General features: G+C 33.1%; 1 protein-coding gene across 5 annotated transcripts in view; it reads left to right on the forward strand.

Moving 5' to 3' along the window:
• USP9X (ubiquitin specific peptidase 9 X-linked) overlaps window positions 1–22,426 on the forward strand; it is a 257,781-nt gene that overhangs the window by 113,896 nt on the left and 121,459 nt on the right. For all 5 annotated transcript variants that reach the window (XM_036744544.1, XM_036744547.1, XM_036744546.1 and 2 more), the window contains exons 6-11: window positions 7,512–7,730; window positions 11,603–11,718; window positions 11,933–12,184; window positions 12,256–12,394; window positions 16,169–16,321; window positions 17,612–17,716. In XM_036744544.1, coding sequence (XP_036600439.1) covers window positions 7,512–7,730; window positions 11,603–11,718; window positions 11,933–12,184; window positions 12,256–12,394; window positions 16,169–16,321; window positions 17,612–17,716 — 984 coding nt within the window. The remainder of the gene's footprint in view (window positions 1–7,511; window positions 7,731–11,602; window positions 11,719–11,932; window positions 12,185–12,255; window positions 12,395–16,168; window positions 16,322–17,611; window positions 17,717–22,426) is intronic.

Below are 22,426 nucleotides of genomic sequence, written 5' to 3' on the forward strand. Positions count from 1 at the left end.
AATTTTTTTTTTTTAGGGGGGGAAGGCAGGGCAGTTGGGGTTAAGTGACTTGCCCAAGGTCACACAGCTAGTAAGTGTGTCAAAGAGTCTGAGGCCAGATTTGAACTCCTGACTCCAGGGCCGGTGCTCTAGTTGCTGCGCCACCTAGCTGCCCCCAAAGACCTAATTATTAAAAACAAGTCGTATCTGTCAGTGTTGAAGAGAGGTGAAAGCGTTTTTCTATATTCAGGAAATAGAAGAAATAGTCAAAATAAATAGATTTGATTACTTCTTTCATAATGAAAAGCAATGTTCATGGTAAAGAAGTCCACTTTGATTTAAATATTTTTGAGTAAGTTTTGCATCCAGTCTATAAGAAATTGCTACAAATTTGTAAGATCAAAATTCATTTCCTTAGTAGACAGGTAGACAAATGATTATGAACAAGGAATTCTTGAATGGAGAATCAGAAATTGTTCATAAAGAAATGTTCATAAGAATGTTCATAAAGAAATACTAAAAACTCTTGAGGTTCCCTTTTACAACCATTACTAGTGGTTGTAATTTTAAAAATTAATTTTAAATGATAATACTCAGTTTTGTTGAGGCTGTGGAGAAATAGCTGTATATTTTACTGATGCAGCTGTGAATTTCAGGTATTCTTTTTGGGAAGTATTTTCATAGAATGAAACTTACACAGCTCTTCGTACACATTGACTCAGTGATCCCATACACTGTTTTTCTCCTAAGAATGTTCTGGCCAGGAAAAATATATCTGCTTATGTCAGAATATTCCTAGTAGCACTATTCGTCAAAGCCGAAAACTAGAAACAACCAATATGTCAGATGATTGATGAGTGACTGAATAAATTGTGGCATGTTAATGTATGGGAATAATTTTGTGCCATAAAAATGGCAGGAAAAATGCAAAGAAATGAAGGGAGACTTATGAAATTGGTTAACTTGAGGATGCAATAACAATATGCATGTTACTACATCTGTGTAAAAAAAAGCAATAAGGAAGTCCAGAAAAATAAGAGAGAAAAAAGCATAAGGCTAAAGGGAAAAATAGGATTATTTGATTACTATTTTTGTAAAGTTTTCGTACTTATAAATAGATTGTAAATAATATACCCTAAGGGTTTTTTTTATCCCATACTGTAAATTTATTAGTACATTGGAATAATTTTGTGGTTAAGATTTTATACATAATTGTTTATGTGCACGTCACACATATATGCGTATGCACACACACACACACATACTCACCATGCCTTACTTGGGAAGTAAGCTGCACAGCATAGCGAAAAGAGCCTTGAACTTGGTATCTGAAGACGTAATTGGGTTGAGAACCTGCATTCTGCATTCTCTGCATGAACTTGTTTAATCTCTCTGGGTGTGACTTCAGTTTCCTCATCTATAAAATGAAGGAATTGAACTAGATAAAGTGTAAAATCATGTTCACTTCTAAAATCTATGAACTATCATATGATGATTTACTTAGGAAACTCTGAAAATTCCATTTTAAAATTAATTGAAACTAGTAACTTCATTAAAGTAGTAGGCTATACAACAGACCTATCATCAGACTTTTCAGAAGAACATAGAAAAAAGGCCCTTCAAAGTAACTGTAAAATATATATGGATATTTGGGAGGTAATGTACAACAATACTCAATGCTTCAATAAATAAAATTGAAATACACTTTATAAAAATTTAAAAAGACTTAGTTATTTGGAAAAATTTATTATCCATTGCTATGGCATGACAAGATAATGGGGGGAAGTGCCTAAATTAACTTAAAAGATTTAGTGCCATTCAAATGAGATTTCTAAAGAATTACTTTATACAGCTAGACAAAGTAATATTCATTTTGAGGACCTAAGATTGAGACTCTCAATGGAAATCATTTTAAAAAATAAAGTAGGAATGGAGGGGGCTTATTTTAGCAGATTTCGTACTATTCTATAAAGCATTAATCATCATCCAGCATATTTTATACTGGTGAAAAATAAAATAGAAAAGTTAGTAGCAACACAAAACAATATTAATCATCTTTTCTAACAGAATATAATGGAGGACTTTATCAAATGCTCTGCTGAAATGAAAACTATATCACATTTTTGTCAAGTCTTCATAAACCACCTTGACTAGTAAACCTGCCAAAGGAATCCTGTTAAGTCTTACATGACCTGTTCTTGATGAATCTATGCTGGTCACCTCTGATTGCTGCTTCCTTTTCCAGATGTTCACTAAGCATCTCTTGAATTTTGTGTTTGAAATCAAGCATACTGATCTATAGTTGGCAGAGTCCATTCTCTTACTTTTGGAAATCTGGACATGTGGCTTTCTTTAGACCAGTCACTTTGATTCCCAGGCACACATAACAATTCCTTCAGTCCTTGCAGATGTAGTTCTTCTAGGTAAAGTCGCTGGAACTCATTAAGGGCAGCTCTCTTACCATGTCCTTACTTAGCTTGGATACCACCTTCATATTCACTTTTTTGTTCTGTCCTTTCCAGTCCAGAGGTCATTATTCTTGGCAGAGAGAGAAGCCAGATCAAAATTGAGCAGCTCTGCCAGCCGTGATCATAACCACCGTGAGCCTGGGTCTTCTTCCTTCTTTTAGCTTCTTTTTTTTGGCGGGGGAGACAGGGAGCCAAAAAACAAAAACACATTTTACATTCCTTAGCTTTTTTTTTCTATACTTCCCTCTGTTCTTTGTTTTGATACTCCTGAAACTCTTTTTATGGAACTAAGCTATATTTTTATGTTCCTTTTCTGTTACTTGTGTTCCATCATGTGTGTGTGTGTGTGTGTGTGTGTGTGTGTGTGTGTGTGTGTGTGTGTAAGTAACATCTTATGCTTGTGGTTGAGTTCTTGGTGCACTAACATCAGTTTTTTTAAGAAACTGTTTTTTCTTTCCTCATTGGATTTTCTGTCATCAGAATTTCATTTTCAAGAGCTTCAGATCTCTTCTGGATTGACTTGTGTAGAATTTTTTGTCTGTTTTCCTCAAAATCTTTGAAAAATCTTTGCTAAAATCTTGGGCTTGTGCCAGACTATTTCCAGCTTTCTTCCCTTCTATAACAAACTTCGAGAAAGTCGCTCCATTCTCCTAATCGGGTCCCCATCATTTTCATTCTAACAACCCATGTTTTCATATTGGTGATAACCATATCCAGAATAGAATTTCCCTTGGTTGGTTCCTCTACCTTTTGATAGATGAAATTATTTTATGGCTATTAAAGTAATTATTTGCTTTTCAAAAAAATAATCTAATGCAAGTTGTCTACACAGTTGAAATTCTCTGTCCTCCTTCCATTCCCTTCCCCATACTCTCCCCTAACATTACTATCAAATAAGGCTTTGTCAGCCTTGTGATCTCTTTCTTAGATCACTGTGCTTCCTCCCTCTAGTTCTCGAACTTCTTCCTGGACACTCTCTTCCCCCTCTCTGTTTAACCATACCATTTCTTTTGAATTAAGGTAAAATTATTTAGAGTCCTAAAACAATCATGAGTCCCCCCACCAAGGCTCAGTGATACAATACTACCCCACTGCCAACCCCAATCTTTCAGTTTTATTGGTAGAGGGCAGTCTGCCAGTCAGGAGCATTGCTTTCTCTCTATTTCTTTATGCAGATCATTGTAAATGGACTCTTAAAAAACAATCTTTAGAGAATTGCTTAGGGTACTGAATGTTTAGGCAACTTGTTTGGGGCGGGATTTGTTCAGGTACACGTAGGATTTGTACCCAGATTTTTCTGACCTCTAGTTCAGCTTGTTTGTTTATCTATGCTTTGTATTTAGACTGCTGAAACCATGGATTTTGGTACTTTATTTTTTCTTGGATTTTGTCACCTATCAAAATCCAGTTCGGCTGTTCTTCTTCTTACACTGTATCTTCTCTCTTTGGTAACTAACTTGGTGGTTATGTGGAGGGAGTTTTCCCCTTCCCCCTTTTCTTTTTGAAGCCCTTGTAATTAGATGTGTAAGACTAAAAGTAAATGCACTCTTTTTTGAAAAGTTCTTTTCAAATTTTTATTGATATATTCTGTTTTTATATAATTTTCTTTTCTGAATATATCTTCCCCTTTACTATCCACTGAAATATCCCTTGTAGGGAGGGAGGGAGAGACAGAGACAGAGAGCACACACTAGTCAGAGTGAGCATCGGTCAGGGAAACTAAGTAACACTTTTTTTTTTTTTTTTTTTTTTTTTTTTTTTTTGCTTTTTGGCAGGGCGATTGGGGGTTAAGTGACTTGCCCAAGGTCACACAGCTAGTACATGTGTCAAGTGTCTGAGGCCGGATTTGAACTCAGGTCCTCCTGACTCCAGGGCCGGTGCTCTACTCACTGCGCCACCTAGCTACCCCCAAATAGATTCTTAGATATTTTTTTTTTTTTTTTTTTTTTTTGGCTTTTTGGCAGGGCAGTTGGGGTTAAGTGACTTGCCCAAGGTCACACAGCTAGTACATGTGTCAAGTGTCTGAGGCCGGATTTGAACTCAGGTCCTCCTGACTCCAGGGCTGGTGCTCTACTGACTGCGCCACCTAGCTGCCCCCTAAGTAACACTTTTAATGAATTTGCACAGCCTTCAGGTTTGTTTGGGGCTTTTGTGCATTACTTTTATATTGTTTTGATACCCTTTTTTGACTTTGTATCATTTCCAAAAAAGTTTTCCCATACTTTTCTTCATTCATTATAATACAATAATAATATATTACATCAGCATTCCAAAATTTGTTTAGCCATTCCTCAATTGATGGGCCTCTTCTTTGTTTACATTTCTTTGTTCCCACTGAAAGTCCTAATTTAAATATTTTTCATATATATAGGAACTTTCAATTTTAGTTCAGGATATATGCCTTGCAGTGAAATATTTAAATCAAAGAGTGTGGCTATCTATCATTTATCATAATTCCATGTTGTTTTTAGACTATATTTAGTCAAAAAGTTATTCTCTATGATCAACTAAATTTATACCACAGATGCAGATATTTCAAGATAGGAAAAATAAAATATTTAAAATCACAAGATCTTATTTATAGATGCAAAAATAAACTGATAAATTATAACATTGTTTTATGCTAAAAAATATTAGTAAGCATATGATTTAAAGTTAGCTAAATCCAAAAGCTGAAATAACTTGCAATGAGGGAACTCTAGTTTTCCTGGTAAATACATGAATATCAAGCTTATATGCTTCTCTCTACCCATTACTAATTGACATTGGCTAGAAATGCAACTGATAGCAATAAGACAAGAGAAAGAGATTAAATGTTTCATTATATTCAGGAAAGAGGCAAAGCTATCCTTGTTTGTTAATGCCTATCAGGAAAGAAACTCATTGAGAACTTTTATAATTTCTGTAAAGTATAATCTGATACAAATTAAATACACAAAAACTAGCCACATTTCCATATAGCAATAATCAAATCCTTTGAAAAAGTTGAAGGGGAAGTCTATAACACAGACTCTATTATATTATTACATGATAGACTATAGTCTATAGATTACATTATAGACTATAGTCTATAATAGCTAATTGCTTGCCCAAGTCTTCCTAATTTGTTACGGCAATTTCTCTGGTTCTTCTGACAAAATTACCTGTTTAATGTGAATTACCAAAAGTCATCTGTTTTGACAAGTCTTGGGAAATTCATTGTCATCTCTAGGATAAATGCTTAGGAAACATATTTTAATGCCTTAACTGTTGGTATCAAGTTGATCACCACCTCATCATACTTTCTTCCTCCAGCCCCTTACTAGATAGCCTTTGATTAGTTTCTTTTCTGTCTTTTATGGCCACATTTCTCACAGTCATCTGCACTTGCAGCCTCTGTCTTCTTAAAGTTTCACTTCTGATTCCGCCCAATGACACTGTCTCTGAAGGATGGCCATGATATCTGATTTTTCAAATTTTATGTTTTTTTGTTTTTTTTTTCAATATTCCTACTCCTTAACCATGCTTGCTTTGGGTTCTTTTTATCCTACCTATTACTGGACACTTTCTTCTCACTTGGCTTCGAAGACCCTGTTCTCTTCTCATTCTTCTTTTATTTGTCTGATTGAACAGTATCTTCTGGCTCATGGTTTTTCTCCTGTACTCAGTTAATCACAAGTATCTGTTGCAGACTTTATTTTATTTTAGCTATTTCCTTTGGTGATTTTAATCTCTGAGTAGAAGACTCCTAAATCTTTATCTCTTTCCTTATTTCTCTTCTGACCTCTAGTTTTGCACTGCCATCTGTGTGCTCAACATCTTCATGTCAGATGTCCCATTGCTACCTAAAACTGAAGATGTCCTAAACTTTGCAGATGTAGCAGTCAGTCTTCCATTTTGCCTATTTCATTTGAGCATACCCCCATAGAGCCACCTTAAAGTCGTCTTTGAATCTTGCGACCCTCTGTCTCATCCCTTATAGCAATTAGTTTCTCTCCATTAAATCTCTCCCATATGACCCCTGCTCTTTGCTCAGGTGGCCACCATCCTAATTCACAACCCCAATAACTAGCTTCTTATTGTAATTTCCTTGTTATTCCATCTTTCAGTCTTGTCCCTTCCCATCTGCTCTTTATAGTTTTCAAAAGTAATTTTCATACCTCTCCTTTTTAATATTCTCCTTAGAAATCTTCAGTGGTTTCTTCTGGAACAAAATAAAAACCCTTCTGCCTTGTATTTATTTGAGACCCTCTATAATCTAGTTCCAGCTAGCTAAAACATGATCTGTATGTAGTCTGTGTTTATATAATCCACCTCTCCAATCTTTATCTTCCTACAAGGTACTTAGTTTAGGGGCTGCCTCTTCTGTAATCCTTCCTTCATCTCAACATTTTGCTTGTCATGTCCCTGTAAGCCCTTTGGGGAATGGGACTTTTTATTTTTTCCTGTTTTTTTTTTAATCATATTTTTGGGAAGGTAGCTTATAGTCAAACCAATGCGATGGGGCAGTGGTGAATAGTTAGTTCAGTTTGAATTAAATCTCTAATAGCATTCTATTATGGACTACTTCATTCTTATACTCAGTTTTTCTCCTTTTCTGGCTCTCAGTTCTTTTCTGTCCCTTTTACTTTTTTATATTCTTCCCAGACTATGCCACCAGTCTATTAATGGTACCCATATGTATAGCTTATCCAGAAAAAGGTGGTTAGTTTGCTGAGGTTTGTTTTAAGACTAAGCATTAGAAATGAAAATAAGAGGACAGAGAAGATTTTCTTTTGTATTTTACAGAAGATAGAACCTTGATTTTATCTAAGAAATTATCTAAGAAATTAAAGAAGTAACATAGTTACATTGTAGATGCTATATTATTGCTGGTAGCAGTATGTAGAGCAAATAACTTATTCTTCATGTGCTTAATGTTGCCAAAGCATTTTGAAATTCTAGAGTGAAATTCTATTTAATCTTGCTAGCCAATACAGAAAAATAGACCTCATTAGTAAAATAATTTTAGAAGATATAACCATTGCTAAAATTACAATATTTTCATAAATTGTAAACCATCTCTTTTTTTTTCCTTTAAAACAGAGGTGTATTATTAACAACACTCATCGCCTAGTGGAGCTTTGTGTGGCCAAGCTTTCCCAAGATTGGTTTCCACTTCTAGAACTTCTTGCTATGGCCTTAAATCCGCATTGCAAATTCCATATATACAATGGTACACGCCCATCTGAAACAATTCCTGCAGGTGTTCAGTTGGCAGAAGATGAACTCTACGCCCGTCCTCCAGATCCACGATCTCCAAAAGTGTGTTGGTTTGTTTTCAAAATTAAAATTCCACTTGCATTTTTACTATAGTTGTCTAGACTTAGATAACCACTAATCTATTAAAAAAATAAAGAAAGAATTCACTATTTCTATTAAAGGGTTTCTGCATTGTTTTCTTTTGGACTTTTTAATTGTACCTATAGAAACTATTTAGCTTATATATTCTTGTCTTCTAGTTTTAACTTCCTTTGATATTCTGTTTAAGAAACATGTAACAATTGGTAAAGTTTATAAGATGGTATTGTGAAACTAAGTTTAGGGATCTTTGGAGACTTTTTTTAATGGGTGGATCATCACCTTGTTGATTGGGTTATTTGTAACTATTCTTTTCAGCTTTCTTATTTTACAGGCAGTTAGTTTTTTGTTTGTTTTCTGGCTACAATGCTACCACGAAGCTTCTGTTTTCTCACTGGCACATTGTAATATGTGATGGTGACTTCCTTGAGCAAGAAGTTGGCCTACAATCTCCAAGATTCCTAGTTGCTCTAAAATTCTGTGATTCTGTCATACTATGGCATGATGTGATCTATGATGTTATAAAAGCAAAGTTCTTAAATATTTAACTTCTCTAGAAATTTTAAGAGTAAAATTATACATAAAACCATATAGGCGTGCTTTTTAAGTAAGTTATCCCAGTGTAGTCTTAAAACATGCCTAACTTTATCCATCTTACCCGTGTAAGGAGCATCTTACTCCCATTTGATTCTACTGCATAAATTTTCATTTGTACCCTTCTGGAATCGATAAAAAAAAATTTTATTTTCTCAGTTTGGTTAGCAAACTCTCCCTTTGTAGTATGTTTTTTTTTTTTTAAGCTTATCTCCACAATTTGATTAAATTTTTTGTGCAGCTGGGCAAGGGTTTTAAAAGTGGTCATCCGTTTGATGTTGGCAAATACATAAAAGTTCTTCTTAATTGTTAATTTGACCTAAAAGTAAAATGCAAGCTATAGCCACTGCTTATTTAAAATTTTCTTAATATTTTGTTTTCATTCTTAGAATTTAGAAGCATTAGTAAGGAATAATTTGGGTGCTTCATGTCTCTAAAGCTACTATTGAATGTTTAAACTTAGTGTCCTTTTCTCTTGATAAGTTTTTCTGTATGAAGGAAGAGGTTCACAATCATTATATTGGTCTTTTAGAAAAGATTTTCAACAAATAGTTCACAGATCTCTTATCTTACTAGTTTGCATTTACCATTGAATGAAAGAGGGGAAATGTGGTTAAGTGGAATGTTTACCTTTTATAGGCAGTATCAAGGGAGTTGAATTTGAAACTTTAAAGTAGCAATAGGCAAGGATTTCCCTGTGTTTTTGTCTTAAATAGGTGCACTTTTAGCATTTTTGACTTGTGACTTAGGAAAAATCCCTGTGGTTTATGGTTAATTCCTGTTACATTTCTTTTTAATAACCGAAGAATATTTTTACCTTTTATTATGGTAAGCTTTGGGGGAAAAAAACTCGTTATTTTTACCTTTTTACTGAAAATGCCTATGGAGATAATTAATTTTTTGAGTCCCCCCCAATACATAGGAATGAAGATTAGTTATCCTGATAAGCAGAAGAAGTTAATTCATGTCAGACAATGAGTAAATTCACCTAAGGGTAACTGCTTTACTGAGACTTGCCCTTTAGTTTGCATTTACTCCCAACTGAAAATGGAAAAGATTTTATTGCAATTTTTCTAGCAAAGTCTCTGGATGGAAGTTGTTTTAAAGGCTTATCTCCTCAAAATTGATTACATTTTGTGCACCTGTACAGGATATTAAAAGATAGTCATCAGTTGGATGTTGGCAAGCAGAGTTCCAAATAAGAGATCCAAGGAAATGAAAATAAATGACTTACTCTTATTCTCCAAGAGCATTAGGGAAAAATGATAAATCATCACAGCAACAATTCCCTGTTTCCCTTTGGAAAATTTAAAAGTACAGAGCTTCAATCAGGGTTGTTTTGCTTAGGTAGACATTGGAACTTGTTCCTTAGCCATCGCTAACTTTTACCAAGAATCTCTAGTATTAGAGACTTCTTATATTTGAATTCTTTTAATCAATTGTGTTTTAAAAAAAGAAAGAAAAAAGCTTAAAAGTTCTCCAATTTCTATCCATATTTAGAAAAAATATTGAGTAGGAAACCCAAACCTTTGCATGGGGCCTCCGTGAATGGGAGCATGTACAACAAAAATCTTTGTCCCCACCTTGGTAGAAGGGAATCTTAGGTCTGAGCTAAAAATAAACATACTTACTCTAGGAATTGGGAGAAGGCAAATTATCCAAAGTACATTCTTTGTAGCAGACATTGATACAAAGTTGAATAGGAATCAGGAGTTTCTTGTTTCTAGAATTTGCTTAGAGCTATAATGAATTTTCCTTTCATTCTCCCTCTCCGAGCCCCATGTGCCCCACCATGTAACTGAGCATGTTTTAATGAGAACTACTTTTTTCATTAAAAGTTAATAAAAACTAATATGGATTTGAGGGGTATTTTAAAATACAAGCTTACTGAGTGCAGGGGACAGTTCTGCTTTTGTGTTTATATCCCCAGCACTTTGAACAGAGTCTGGCACACAATAGACACTTGATGCTTATTTATTGGTAATGCAGATAAAAACTTTAGTACAGTCCGAAAAAAGCTGCTTAGTAATTTTTTAAAAATAGCATAAACTGGATTGCACACCAAGTGTTTGCCTGTGTTAGAAAATGCTATGTATTTTAGAATATGGGTGGATCTGTATTTTTCTGTTTTGAAGTAAATGTTAGGTTTTGATTTATTATCATGATTTTATACCTCCTCTTATTTAGAAGCTTTCCTTATGCATCTGCCTAAGGAACAAAGCTTGGGGGAAAGAATGTCTGTTTCTATCTTTTTTTCCCATTGATGATGTATTTTAAAAAGTGTTTGGGAAAAGGGAAAAAAAGTTTTTGCAAGCTTTTCTGTAGAAATTCATGTTCTTATGTTACCATTTCTTAGATCTTTCCCGCCACATTAAAAGCATGCATCCTTGTAAAATTTATTTTTCCTTTCATCTTTGTTCATGTGTAGAAAGATTTGTTTTAGTTTCTTTTTAGGTTAAGTTCCTGGTAGGTTTATGCCTGGGGAGGGAACTATGTGACAGTTCCTTCATTTTATGGAATTTTCCCCAAGATAAATAAGAATTGGTCCAGTTCACCAGAAACAGTCAATTGGGGGAATAGGGAGTGGACTCTCTTATCTGACCTGTTTGCTGTATTATGCGTCTGGGGAAGGGTAGGGGGACTGAGGTTTCTTGAATTTATAAATATATCTCATATTGTTTCTAGCATCGTAAACATGTTTTACATCTGAGATGTTGAATTAAATTAATCTCTGGGCAACTTGATACTTTGTTAACTAATTGTTATATTGGTATGAAATAAACATAAGCAACTATTTTGTGATCAAGTATCTTGGGCTTTCCTTTCTAGAACACGGTAAGCTTTTATCTTTATATAAGTCTTACTATACAAGATAAAAATACTCAAATGATGTCTGAAAAGCAGTAGCCTTTGATGGGAAAAAGCTTGGGATAGGAGCTAGAAGACATGGTTTTACACTCTTATTTGTTAACTATGCAACACTAAGCAAGTCATTTTACTCTCCTTTGTATAAAAATTCTCTGAAGATGTAAGGTATAGCTTATAGAATACTGTTAAAGTGAATTCCTTTAGAAAGTTATTTAATGTTACAGATTAATTACTTGAATTTCCTGCTAGTCTTCTGCTAAGGACCCAGCTTCTGTTATCAAGTACTTCCTTTGATAATTCACATTTGAGGTAAGTGATATTTACCTTTATGCTAAAGAGAGAAAAATTAATTTTTATTGTTAAATATATTGCAGGGTTGGCTAGTGGATCTCATCAATAAATTTGGCACATTAAATGGGTTCCAGATTTTGCACGATCGCTTCATTAGTGGCTCAGCATTGAATGTCCAAATTATTGCAGCTCTTATTAAGTAAGTTAAACTAAAAATTGAACATTTGTTTTACTCTAGAAATTCAGTGTTGCTTTTGTAAATTTAAGGTTGCATTTCTGATTGATTTTTCTCTAACAGTATTAAAATTGAAATTTTTATTTTGCTTCCCTCAAATACTGTGATAAATTTTACGAAGCTAATTTGATTTAAAATAGAGTTTTATACAAATTCTAATAATTTTCCTTATTTTCAGACCATTTGGACAGTGCTATGAATTTTTGACACTTCATACAGTGAAGAAATACTTCCTTCCAGTTATAGAAATGGTTCCACAGTTTTTAGAAAACTTAACTGATGATGAACTGAAAAAAGAAGCAAAAAATGAAGCAAAAAATGATGCTTTGTCAATGATAATAAAATCTTTGAAGAATTTAGCTTCACGAGTGCCCGGACAAGAAGAAACTGTAAAAAATTTAGAAATATTTAGGTTAAAAATGATACTTAGGTAAGCTGCTCTCCATTTGGAATTTTTTATGTGGATTTAAAAAAAATACTAACACCAAGTTCTTCTTGCAGGTTGTTACAAATTTCTTCTTTCAATGGCAAGATGAATGCCCTAAATGAGGTTAATAAAGTGATCTCTAGTGTATCATATTATACCCATCGCCATGGTAATCCCGAGGAGGAAGAGTGGCTCACTGCAGAACGAATGGCAGTAAGTTCTTTAATTTTCTGCTTCTTATCATATATGTGGAAGGAACAGTGTGTGACAGAAATCAGATAAATTTTAGCTGAACTTTGCAAAGTGTAAAGTATGAAAATCTGGGTAACTTACAAATTTTATTAGTAGTTCTGATAACTTTATGTATTGATTGATTTTACTGCATGACAATATTTATGGTTTTGCTACTTGCCACACTATAGTTTGTTCTTTAGCAAAGTTATTTATTAGAGTAATATTTCAGCACCAGTTGTGTACGGAATTTTGTTGTAAAATACAGTAGCATTTTTATGTGTTTTTTGGCAATAGATATACTTTAGTTTCTTTTAGTTTGTGTTAGTTTTTAGGGTCTTTCAGAAGGAGACTTTTCTATAAATAATGTTATTTTTAAATGAGTTACCTTCATTGAAGTACATTGCAACATGTCTTGCAGTGTTTCTTCCTAGATGTATGACGTATGTGAACAAGAACGAAATAATAAATAGTTTAGAAAAGGAAGAGAAATTAGCAATTTAAGTAAATTTAGGAAACTTGAGATACAGCAGGTGAATTTACTGGAGAAAGGGGGAGAGCCTGTGGAAATAAAATAAAAAGATAATACAAGCAAAACTAATTGTCATGATAGTATATTAATTGAAATAGGAAGAGAAATGAATCCAAATGAAGGAAATAAAACCCAGCCAACCCTAATAATAACTTTCCATGTGAATGAATTAAACTATCCAATAAAATAAAAGACTATAACAGATGAAAATAAAATTCAACCAGCTATTTAGAATGAAAATGATTGCCTACAACAAAATTTACTATCTGTCAGGTTATTCTCAAAAAGCAGAGGCTTTATCATGCTATTAAAGAAAAAATTAAAATTCACAATATCAAGTGAAGTATGAATGGGGGAAACTGCATTATATTCAAAGAAACTATAGATAAGGGACCAGTATTCAAACTAAGTATATATACACACAAAATAGCTTGTGTCTTATTTGGTAAAGGAAAAATTAATTTTATTGCAGAAAAACATAAATCATTATAATGTAATTCTAATAGACTTTAATATTCCCTCAGAGGTAGACAAATTTAAGTGAGATTATAAAGCAAAGAGCTGCTCAAGTTGTAAAAGTTGTAAAGCTGTGGAAGACTTAGGACGTTTTGTGAATGGAAAAATGAAAGAATATGTCAGTGTAGAAAAGCAGAAATACTAACATTATTTACAGACTAATATACTAAAGATAATGATACAAGGTACACATGAATAAGATATAGACCTAAATTATTTAAGTAGGAATAAATAATAGAAAGAATCAGTAACTATTTGAAAGAAAATTATAATGATAAGAGAGGAACATAGCAACATTTCCAGGATGCACCTAAAGCAATCCACAGACAAGTAATATCTCTCTGAAAGCATGTTAACAAAAAAGAGAACAGAATTTATTAGCTGAATTATATAATTTTTAAAAACCAAAAGATCGATAAAACACAAAAGGAAAATATTATATAAATATATACTAAAAGTTTTTTTAAAAAAATACCAGCATAATTGATCAGCCTCTTGCTAACCTCATTAAGAAAAAGAACAAAATGAATATGACAAAATCACAATTACCTGCAAACATGCAAACAGAACACAACTCAATGTCAGAAAATGAAAAGTTTCTTTTATGGATTATTCAAAGAAAAAGCTCAAGGTCGTGATGGAATTACAGGTGAAGTCTAATTGGAGGTTTAAGGAACAATTAATACCCTTGTTACACAATTTGATCTCCTTGTTACGCAAGTTAAGAAAGAAAGCTCTCTAACAAACTTCAATAATGGTTATTAATGCAAAAATGTTAAATAAAGTCCTCTTAAGGAGACTAATTTATTCTCACCAGGTTGAATATGCACCAAGCAGGTTAGGATGGTTCAACATTAGGAAAAAGCTAATATAGAGAAAACCAAAACAACACTAAAGCACATCATTATGTGGATAGGTGCAAAAACCTTTTGATAAAGCATAATCACTTTCGCAAAAAAAAAAAAATCATGTAAGCATACATAGCATGGCCTTTTTTTAAAATATGAAAAGGGTATATATCCTAAACCAAACAGCTGGTATTTTTATAACGAGGATATATTTAGAAGCTTCCCCATTAAATTGAAGAATAAAGAAAGGATGTCCCCTCTTCCCATTGTTAATTGACTTAATCCTAGAAATACCAGTAATTGCAGTAAGGCAAGAGAGAATACAAGGCATAGACAGTGGCCTAGATGAGAAAAAAAATATACCTTTTTACTGCTTATATGATGGCTTATTTAGAAAACTCCAGAGAATCAGCAAAAAGACTACTTGAGGTGACGTATTCTATCAGTAAAACAGCAAGGTACAAAATAAAGCCACAAATTTCAGTATTTCTAAACAGCAATAGTAAAATCTAGAACAAAAACTCTATCAAGATAAAAATCAAATATAAAATATTCTTTAAAGAAATAAGAAGATTGCTTAAATGTGAGTGGAAAGAAGGAAAACCTCAAATCTTAAAACTTTGTAATTATAGTAACCAAGCTTGGCCTTAGAGAAGAGTTGGGAAAATAGCGTTATCTTTCTTCCTTTTTTGAAGAGGTAGAGGATTCTAAAATAAAATGTTGCACAGACGTTGTTGATGTGATTGTTGGTTTTGTTAGTCTGCTTTTTCCTAATATCATTGAGAGATTTGTATTACAAGGGCTCAATCTCTGGGTAGAAAAGGTGAATATTTTGGGGAATGAAGGTTAAATATAAATAAGTCTTAAGAAAAAAAACACAATGTGATACACAAGCTAACCAGAAGACAGCAATGAGTTTAAGTACTCTTTTTAGTGAAAAATTCTGAAATCTTTGTAGTGAAAGATGAATTTGTGTACCAAAAAAGACTTTATTCAAGGTTAAATTTCTTCCTTTGGGAAGAAAACATTGTAGGAAAAAACAAATATTTGTATTGATTACTTGAGCTTGCCCTTTTCTGTGTTCCTGTGACAGTTTCATAATTACCAAAAGGAACTGACAGTTTGTTGAAACACTTATGTTTTGATTTCTTCTCATTCCTTCAGCTTATTCATGTTAGTTGCCATTATCTATGTTAAATCAGAGATTCATAAGATGTATAAGCTTAAATGGACCTTAGATAATGGGGTTTTGGGTTTTTTTTCCCCTTGTGTTCTTCATGTTTACATACATTTACCCATGCACTACATAAACTCAAGTAGAATATGTTATGTAAATTAAAGATGGAGTAATATATGAAACATGTTTTATTTACAATCTTCTTCCCCTTATAATATGAGCCATTTCATGATTAGAGATGATGAAATGCTTTTTTAACCTGGTAGTATATCATTTTCCTGTCAGAAGTTATTTTTTATCAGAAGAATAATTCATGACTCTAAGCTATATTATTTCTCAAATTAGTTTTCGTTGTTTTAACAAAGATTTTTTAGTAGGTATTAAAGAAATGTTTATATATAGAGGAGAGTGGTACGTGTCGTAATAAGACAAGGCGTAAGAAAGATAATTAAATACAGTTTTTTCCTATCTGAAATTTTAATAATAGTGGAACTTACAGATAAATTAAAATTTTAGAAAAAATGTAGTTTCTGGTGGTGTTTCATTTATATTTTTAAAATATATGAGTGAAGTACTATATGAATAAACCATTGAATAGTGTTTTAAGAAATATTATTTTACATTTAGCGTTCTGCTTTTAACCTCTCCGATGCTTTTAAACTGTACTTTGCATTAACATTTAGGAATGGATACAGCAGAACAATATTTTATCTATAGTTTTACGGGATAGTCTTCATCAACCACAGTATGTAGAAAAACTGGAGAAGATTCTTCGTTTTGTTATAAAAGAAAAAGCTCTCACCTTGCAAGATCTTGACAATATTTGGGCAGCACAGGTAAGGAATGTGAGATGAAAATCTCCCTTTATAGTAATTTTTACAAAATATTATGTCAAAGTAGTACATGAAGTGATGTTTATTAAGAGAAGTGTGGACGTCTGTTAATGACAACTTTAAATTTTGTAAATAACATCATATTTTAAATATTTATCATTCGTAAATACTATTCTAGGGGCAGCATAGGTAGAGTAGAGCATCGCCCCTGGAGTCAGCCTCAGACACTTAACACAGTTACTGGTTGTGTGACCTTGGGCAATGTACTTAACCCCAATTGCCTTGCCCTCCCCCCTCCAAAAAAAATAAATAAATACTATTCTAAATAAAATAACTATTCTAATCCTGAAAATTGGAATATCAAGACAGACAGAAGGAATCAACAGGTCCCTATAGTTCTGTAAGTCAGAGGGAGGTACATTAATTACCCTTTCAGGAGAAACAATGTTTTCACAGTTTTTGTTTTGAGGGATGAGTGATTAATTTTGTAACCTCCCTTGTGTTTAATCACTCCTCACTTTTTCCAAAACTGGGAGCCATAATTAAGTAGTTACAGGATTTTAAAAGTTTTATGAAAGAAAATACCTCTCATTTAGGATTTTCATAAATGTTTATGTGTTAAGTTTTCCTAAGTATAATAATTGTATTAAAGTCGTGTGGTATTGCCTATCACATGGGAGAAGGGGAAAAAAGAGGAATAAGCATTTACATACCACCTGTGATTTACTAGCCACTGTGCTAAGCACAAGGGGAATATTTTTGTAGAGATTATAGGAAAATAATCTCTTGCTGAAGGTGGCATGTGTGCTAGTGCATTAGTAAGTTGTGGTCTTCAAAGCTAATTTATATTATTATGTATGAAACCTATGAAGTTATTTCTTAAGGGGTAAAGCCCACTTTAAAAAAAGTAAAGCGCTTAACTAATTTCCAAGCTGAGAGTAACAGTAATTGCTCTATATTTATCTCAATGACAGATTTCATACCCGTAGCCAGTTCTTTAAGCTGTGTTCAGAGAGTAGACTGTTTAGTACATCTAGAGATTTTGTTTTAGCTTCCATGTTTAGGTGGTATTTTTATGACCATTTTTGCCATTGTCTTTGCTTATGACTTACTTTTAAAAATTTAACATTGAGAAGCTTCATCTTTGAGTGAATTAGCTTATTTTGAGTAAGATCAAGGATAAACTTTTAGCTGAAGTTTCAAAGTATTTCTTTTTGCACCCCTTAGAAGATAGTACCTTAAACTTTTATTCTTTGATAAAATTGAGGAACAAAAATTATTCTGTCTTTGCAGGCAGGAAAACATGAAGCCATTGTAAAGAATGTACATGATCTCCTGGCAAAATTGGCTTGGGATTTTTCTCCTGAACAACTTGATCATCTCTTTGACTGCTTTAAGGTAAACATTTCCTTGAGTGATAAAAATTAATATTTTAAATCTCTGAATTTTGATACCGTTGGCATAGGCCATGAGCAAAACATTCCACTTGGAAAGTAAATGAAAAATTTAAGCAAACATCTTCTCTATGTTGAATGTTTGTTATTCCCTTCGAACTAGGAAATAATTATATATAAGATGAAGTGTAGCATAGTGAATAGAGAAATGGTTTTGGAATCAGGAAGACCAGAGTTTGGGTCCTGCCTCTGACACAGCCTCTGTGTGACTTTGGGCAATTCACTTAACCTCTCACTTCTCTAGGCAACACTCTTAGGTTTATAAGTTGCATAGAAGGTGCCATCCTGCATTGGTAGAGATTCTTCCTCACCTGGGAGTTCCTTGTGCCACGAAATTCTAAATCCAAGCAATGAAATTAATTAACTTATGCTTTTGTTATATTTGTAATTATTGTAGACTTTGAGAACATCCATGAATCTGGAAGTAAATCAGAAAGAAATATATGTTTCCAAGATAGTTTATTCTGTAGTAGTAGAGATAATTTCAGAAAGAGACTACTTAAATTTTATATGTAACCAGGTTTGTTATCTAACTAGGCCAGAATCAAAGATATTTGAAGATTAAAATAAACAGTTTGGTGCTATAAGGATGCTAGAAGTAGACCTACTGACCAAGAAGAAATGACAGCTGATAACAAGGATTAGTATATTTATATAGTGGTTATATTTTCAATCTAGGACTATTTGGTATGAGGGTTAACAGATGTAAACACATTAGTAACTCCTCAGAACATCACCACATTTTGATATAATACTTTCTATCTATTATGTTGCCCCTTTCTTAACAAGTGTTTAATATATATGTAGGGTATTTCTTTTACTAAGGCAGAAAAAAGTTTTAGTATTTGCTATTAAAATAAGTTTAAAAAAAACTTTTTGTTGATTCTTAAAGGGGAAAATTTCACTTATCTCACAATTTTTCTCATCTGTAGTACCCAGCACCCCTAATTTACTTCACTAATTCAAGGATCTTTGATTTCATCAAGACTGTATACCCCAGTGCAGATTGCAGCTCCCCTGTGAATTAATAGGATCATAGAATTTGGAGCTGAAAGGAAACTTAAAGATCATTTAGTCTAATCTCCTTTACACATAAGAAAGGTGAATGCCAAAAAAATGGTGAAATAGCTTGCCCCAAGGACAACAGAGGTAACAAAAAGCTGAACTGGAATTTGAATCCAGCATCTCTGACTCTAATTCTGCTTCTTCCACTAACTACTAGACTACAGTTATGGTGATTGAAAAACATTTGTGATTAAACTGGCAGTAAACATATATCAAAATAATTTAAGACTTTATAGCTTGGCAGGGTGTATAATATGCCAGAGTGTTTTCTGAACCTGAACCCCTTGAACCTGGGGTTGTCCCATTACTACAGTGAGGAGCCAGAGCTGGACTTCGGTGAAGAATCCTGCTGATTAGATTTGATAAATGAAGTCTAACTGAACTAACGTTTTTTGTGAGTTGTAATGAATGTTAGACTAGCATGTCTGTTTTAATTTCTTTCCTTTTCCATATCCCCACTAGCAGTGGATACTATACCATTCCTGAGTCTTGGGAGGGCCCCAGCTTTGTAATGCTACTGCTCTAGACTCCTGCCACTGGTCTTCCTCTGGGATGACTGAGGAGAAGAAAGGGTGGATAAGTGATGCTGTATCTGGGCATGGCCTAATTTTGTGGTGCTGCTACTCTTATATTTTGCTATTGGACCTCCTTCAATTGGAAAGCAAAAAATCACATAGAACCAAAGTCAAAGCCTGGAACAAAATTTACTTTATGTCAAGTATATCTCAAAAATCAGGATATGCAATCATTCTATCACATAAAACAAAAATTAAAATTCACATAGATAATAAAGATAAAACATTCTTTAAGAACCCATGGACTGTGAACCAATACCAGTATCAGCCATACTGATAGAACATAGAAATAGGACAGGATCTAAATTAGTAAAGGAAAAATTTGGCTGCTGTGCAAAAATACAATGGATAACTAACATAATAATAGTATGAGACTGAAATATTCTCTCAGAGCTGAAAATATCAAACAGAAAAAAACCCTCTACGGCAATCTCATTAAACTTGTGGAACTCCTCAAAATGCTATTAAAAATATAATATAAAAATATGAAATAAGGCACAGGATTACAAAGCAAAACAGTAACAATGACATCCAATTATCAAAATATTCCTCAAATGTTCACACATCCTACCTTAACACCACTTGTTCTAGTGTTTACTCAGTGTATAGAAAGCTACTTTGGGGTGTTAAATAGACACTTTAAAATCAAACAAAGAAAAGATCCTACACCTGCACTTTGTAATTTTTTTCTTTTGTTTCTTTTTTTAAAAAACATGGATTGAATCAACATTGTACTTTGTCAAAGGCTTTTTGCCCACGCAACGATATTACCATGTGCTTCAGGAAGTTTTTGTTTTTAATATGATAAATAATGGCAATAGTTTTCCTAATGTTGAGCCATCCTTGCATTTCAAAAATAGATTAGTGTGATCTTTCTGGCAGAATTAAAAATTCTGGCATGAATATTCATTCTTGATAAGCCTACAGTTCTTTTAATCCTTCAGTTCAAATATAAAGAAGAATTTAACTTCTGCTAAAAGCATTTCTTTGTAGTACTTTGACAAGAAGTTTTTCTGAGATAAGATTATTTTAATTTTCTATTATGGTGAATCGTGGTATTTTTATATTTTTGTAGAATGTCCTTTATTTCTTTGATTCTTAGGACTTTTTGATTTTTAACTATACAAAGTGGGTTCTAATGAGCTCTTTTCTTTCTTCCGGGTTCTGTGGTTTCACTTTGTTCAATTTCTCAATAAATATAAAAAGTAAAGCAAGGATCCCCTTTCCCCACTGTTATTTGACCTAATGGCAGAAAATCCATCAATAACAGTAAGACCAGAGAAAGAACAGTCATAAAGATAGGCAAAGAGGAGACAGAAATGTCCTTCTTATTGGCCTGGTGCTTTACAAATACTAGGGAAACAAGAAACTGATGAAGAAATAAACACCTTTTGTAAACTTGAAGGTTATAAAATAAATACAGACATAACACAGTAAGTATCTAAGGTCAAATTTAACTCAGGTCCTGCTGACTCCAGGCCCCCCGTGCCACCTTGCTGCCCATAAAAACAGTATGAGAGTCAATTTACCTAATAACTGTACAAGTAAAATTATAAAGCATTCCTTAAAGTAATAAAGGACAGTTTAAATAATTATTAATAATAATTAATAAAATAATTATTAAATATTTAGTATTCATGGCCTGTCTGTGCCAATATAATAAATATGACAACTACTACCAAACTTAGTTGACAAATTGATTACTATGCTACTCATACTACCAAAGAGCTAGTTACATAACTACATAAAACAATAGCAAATTTAATTTCAGGCTTTAGAACTCTGATCAACACAGTGATAAACCACGATCCCAAAGAATGAAAATGAAACATGATATTTACATCCTGACAGACATGATGGACTTAGTCAGAAACGTGGAATATACATCAAAAATAATTGAACTCAGTTAATCTGTATCTGATAAACCTGAAAACAGAAATTATATAGGAAAGAACTCCTTATTTGACAACTACAGAGAAACTGAAAAACAGTCTGGCTAATTCAGCCTAGACTAACATTACAACAATAGTCTACAAGAAATTTAAAATATGAAATTAATCTTAATCTTAAGAGATAAATTCTTACTGAGATGAAGGATAGAGATGATTACAAAAAACAGAATAGACAATATTTTATGAATGGGTATTCAAAAGACCTTTGATATCAAATATCTCTGATAAGATTCGGCTTTTCGAGATTTATAGACAATTAACTGAAATATGTAAGACCAAAGGTCGTTTACCCAATAAATATTACTGGCCAAAGGATATGAACAATGAGTTCTGAAAAGGAAAATTGCGATTAACAACTTTATGAAAGAATAACCCAGATCACTGATTATAAGAGAAATGCATGCCAAGACAAACACAAAGCTTTCTTTCACACCCAGCAAAAGTGGCAAAGGCAGGGAAAAATATGTATTCTCTTTATTGGAATGGAGATGGGACAGTGAGTATAAAGATACATTGTTAGTGGAACTGCAAATTGGGCCAGCCATCTGGAAAGTAGTTTAGGGTTATGGGAAAAAAGTGGCTAAAATATAGATATCTTTTTCCATCACTAAATATATTCACTAAGGACATTAGTGCCAAGTAGAAATGAATTGGAAACAAAGTAGATGCCTATCATTTGGGGAGTGGCTTAAGAAATTGTGGTATAAGAATGTAATGGAAAATTAATAAACCATAAGAAACAATGTGATGCTTGGAAAGAAGTATGGGAAGATTCATGTAAAATTATTCACAGTGAGGTAATCAAAACTAGGGAGATAACTTACATAATGACCACATTTACAAAACAATAGAGACTCAATGTTTTGGCATTGTAATGGGGCCATATTGGCCCCAAAAATAAGATGGGAAGTTTCCTCCACTCACTTTGTTGCAGAGATGGGGTCCTTGGGTGTGGAACACTGCATGTCAGATTGCTATCATGTTTGTTAATTTTGCTGAGCTTTTTTTTTTTTCCCTTTCCTATTTTATTCTTTGTGATGGGGAATTACTGCCTTGGAGAGA

Source organism: Trichosurus vulpecula, chromosome 2 (assembly GCF_011100635.1).
Source record: "Trichosurus vulpecula isolate mTriVul1 chromosome 2, mTriVul1.pri, whole genome shotgun sequence".
In the NCBI taxonomy this organism is placed as follows: domain Eukaryota; kingdom Metazoa; phylum Chordata; class Mammalia; order Diprotodontia; family Phalangeridae; genus Trichosurus; species Trichosurus vulpecula.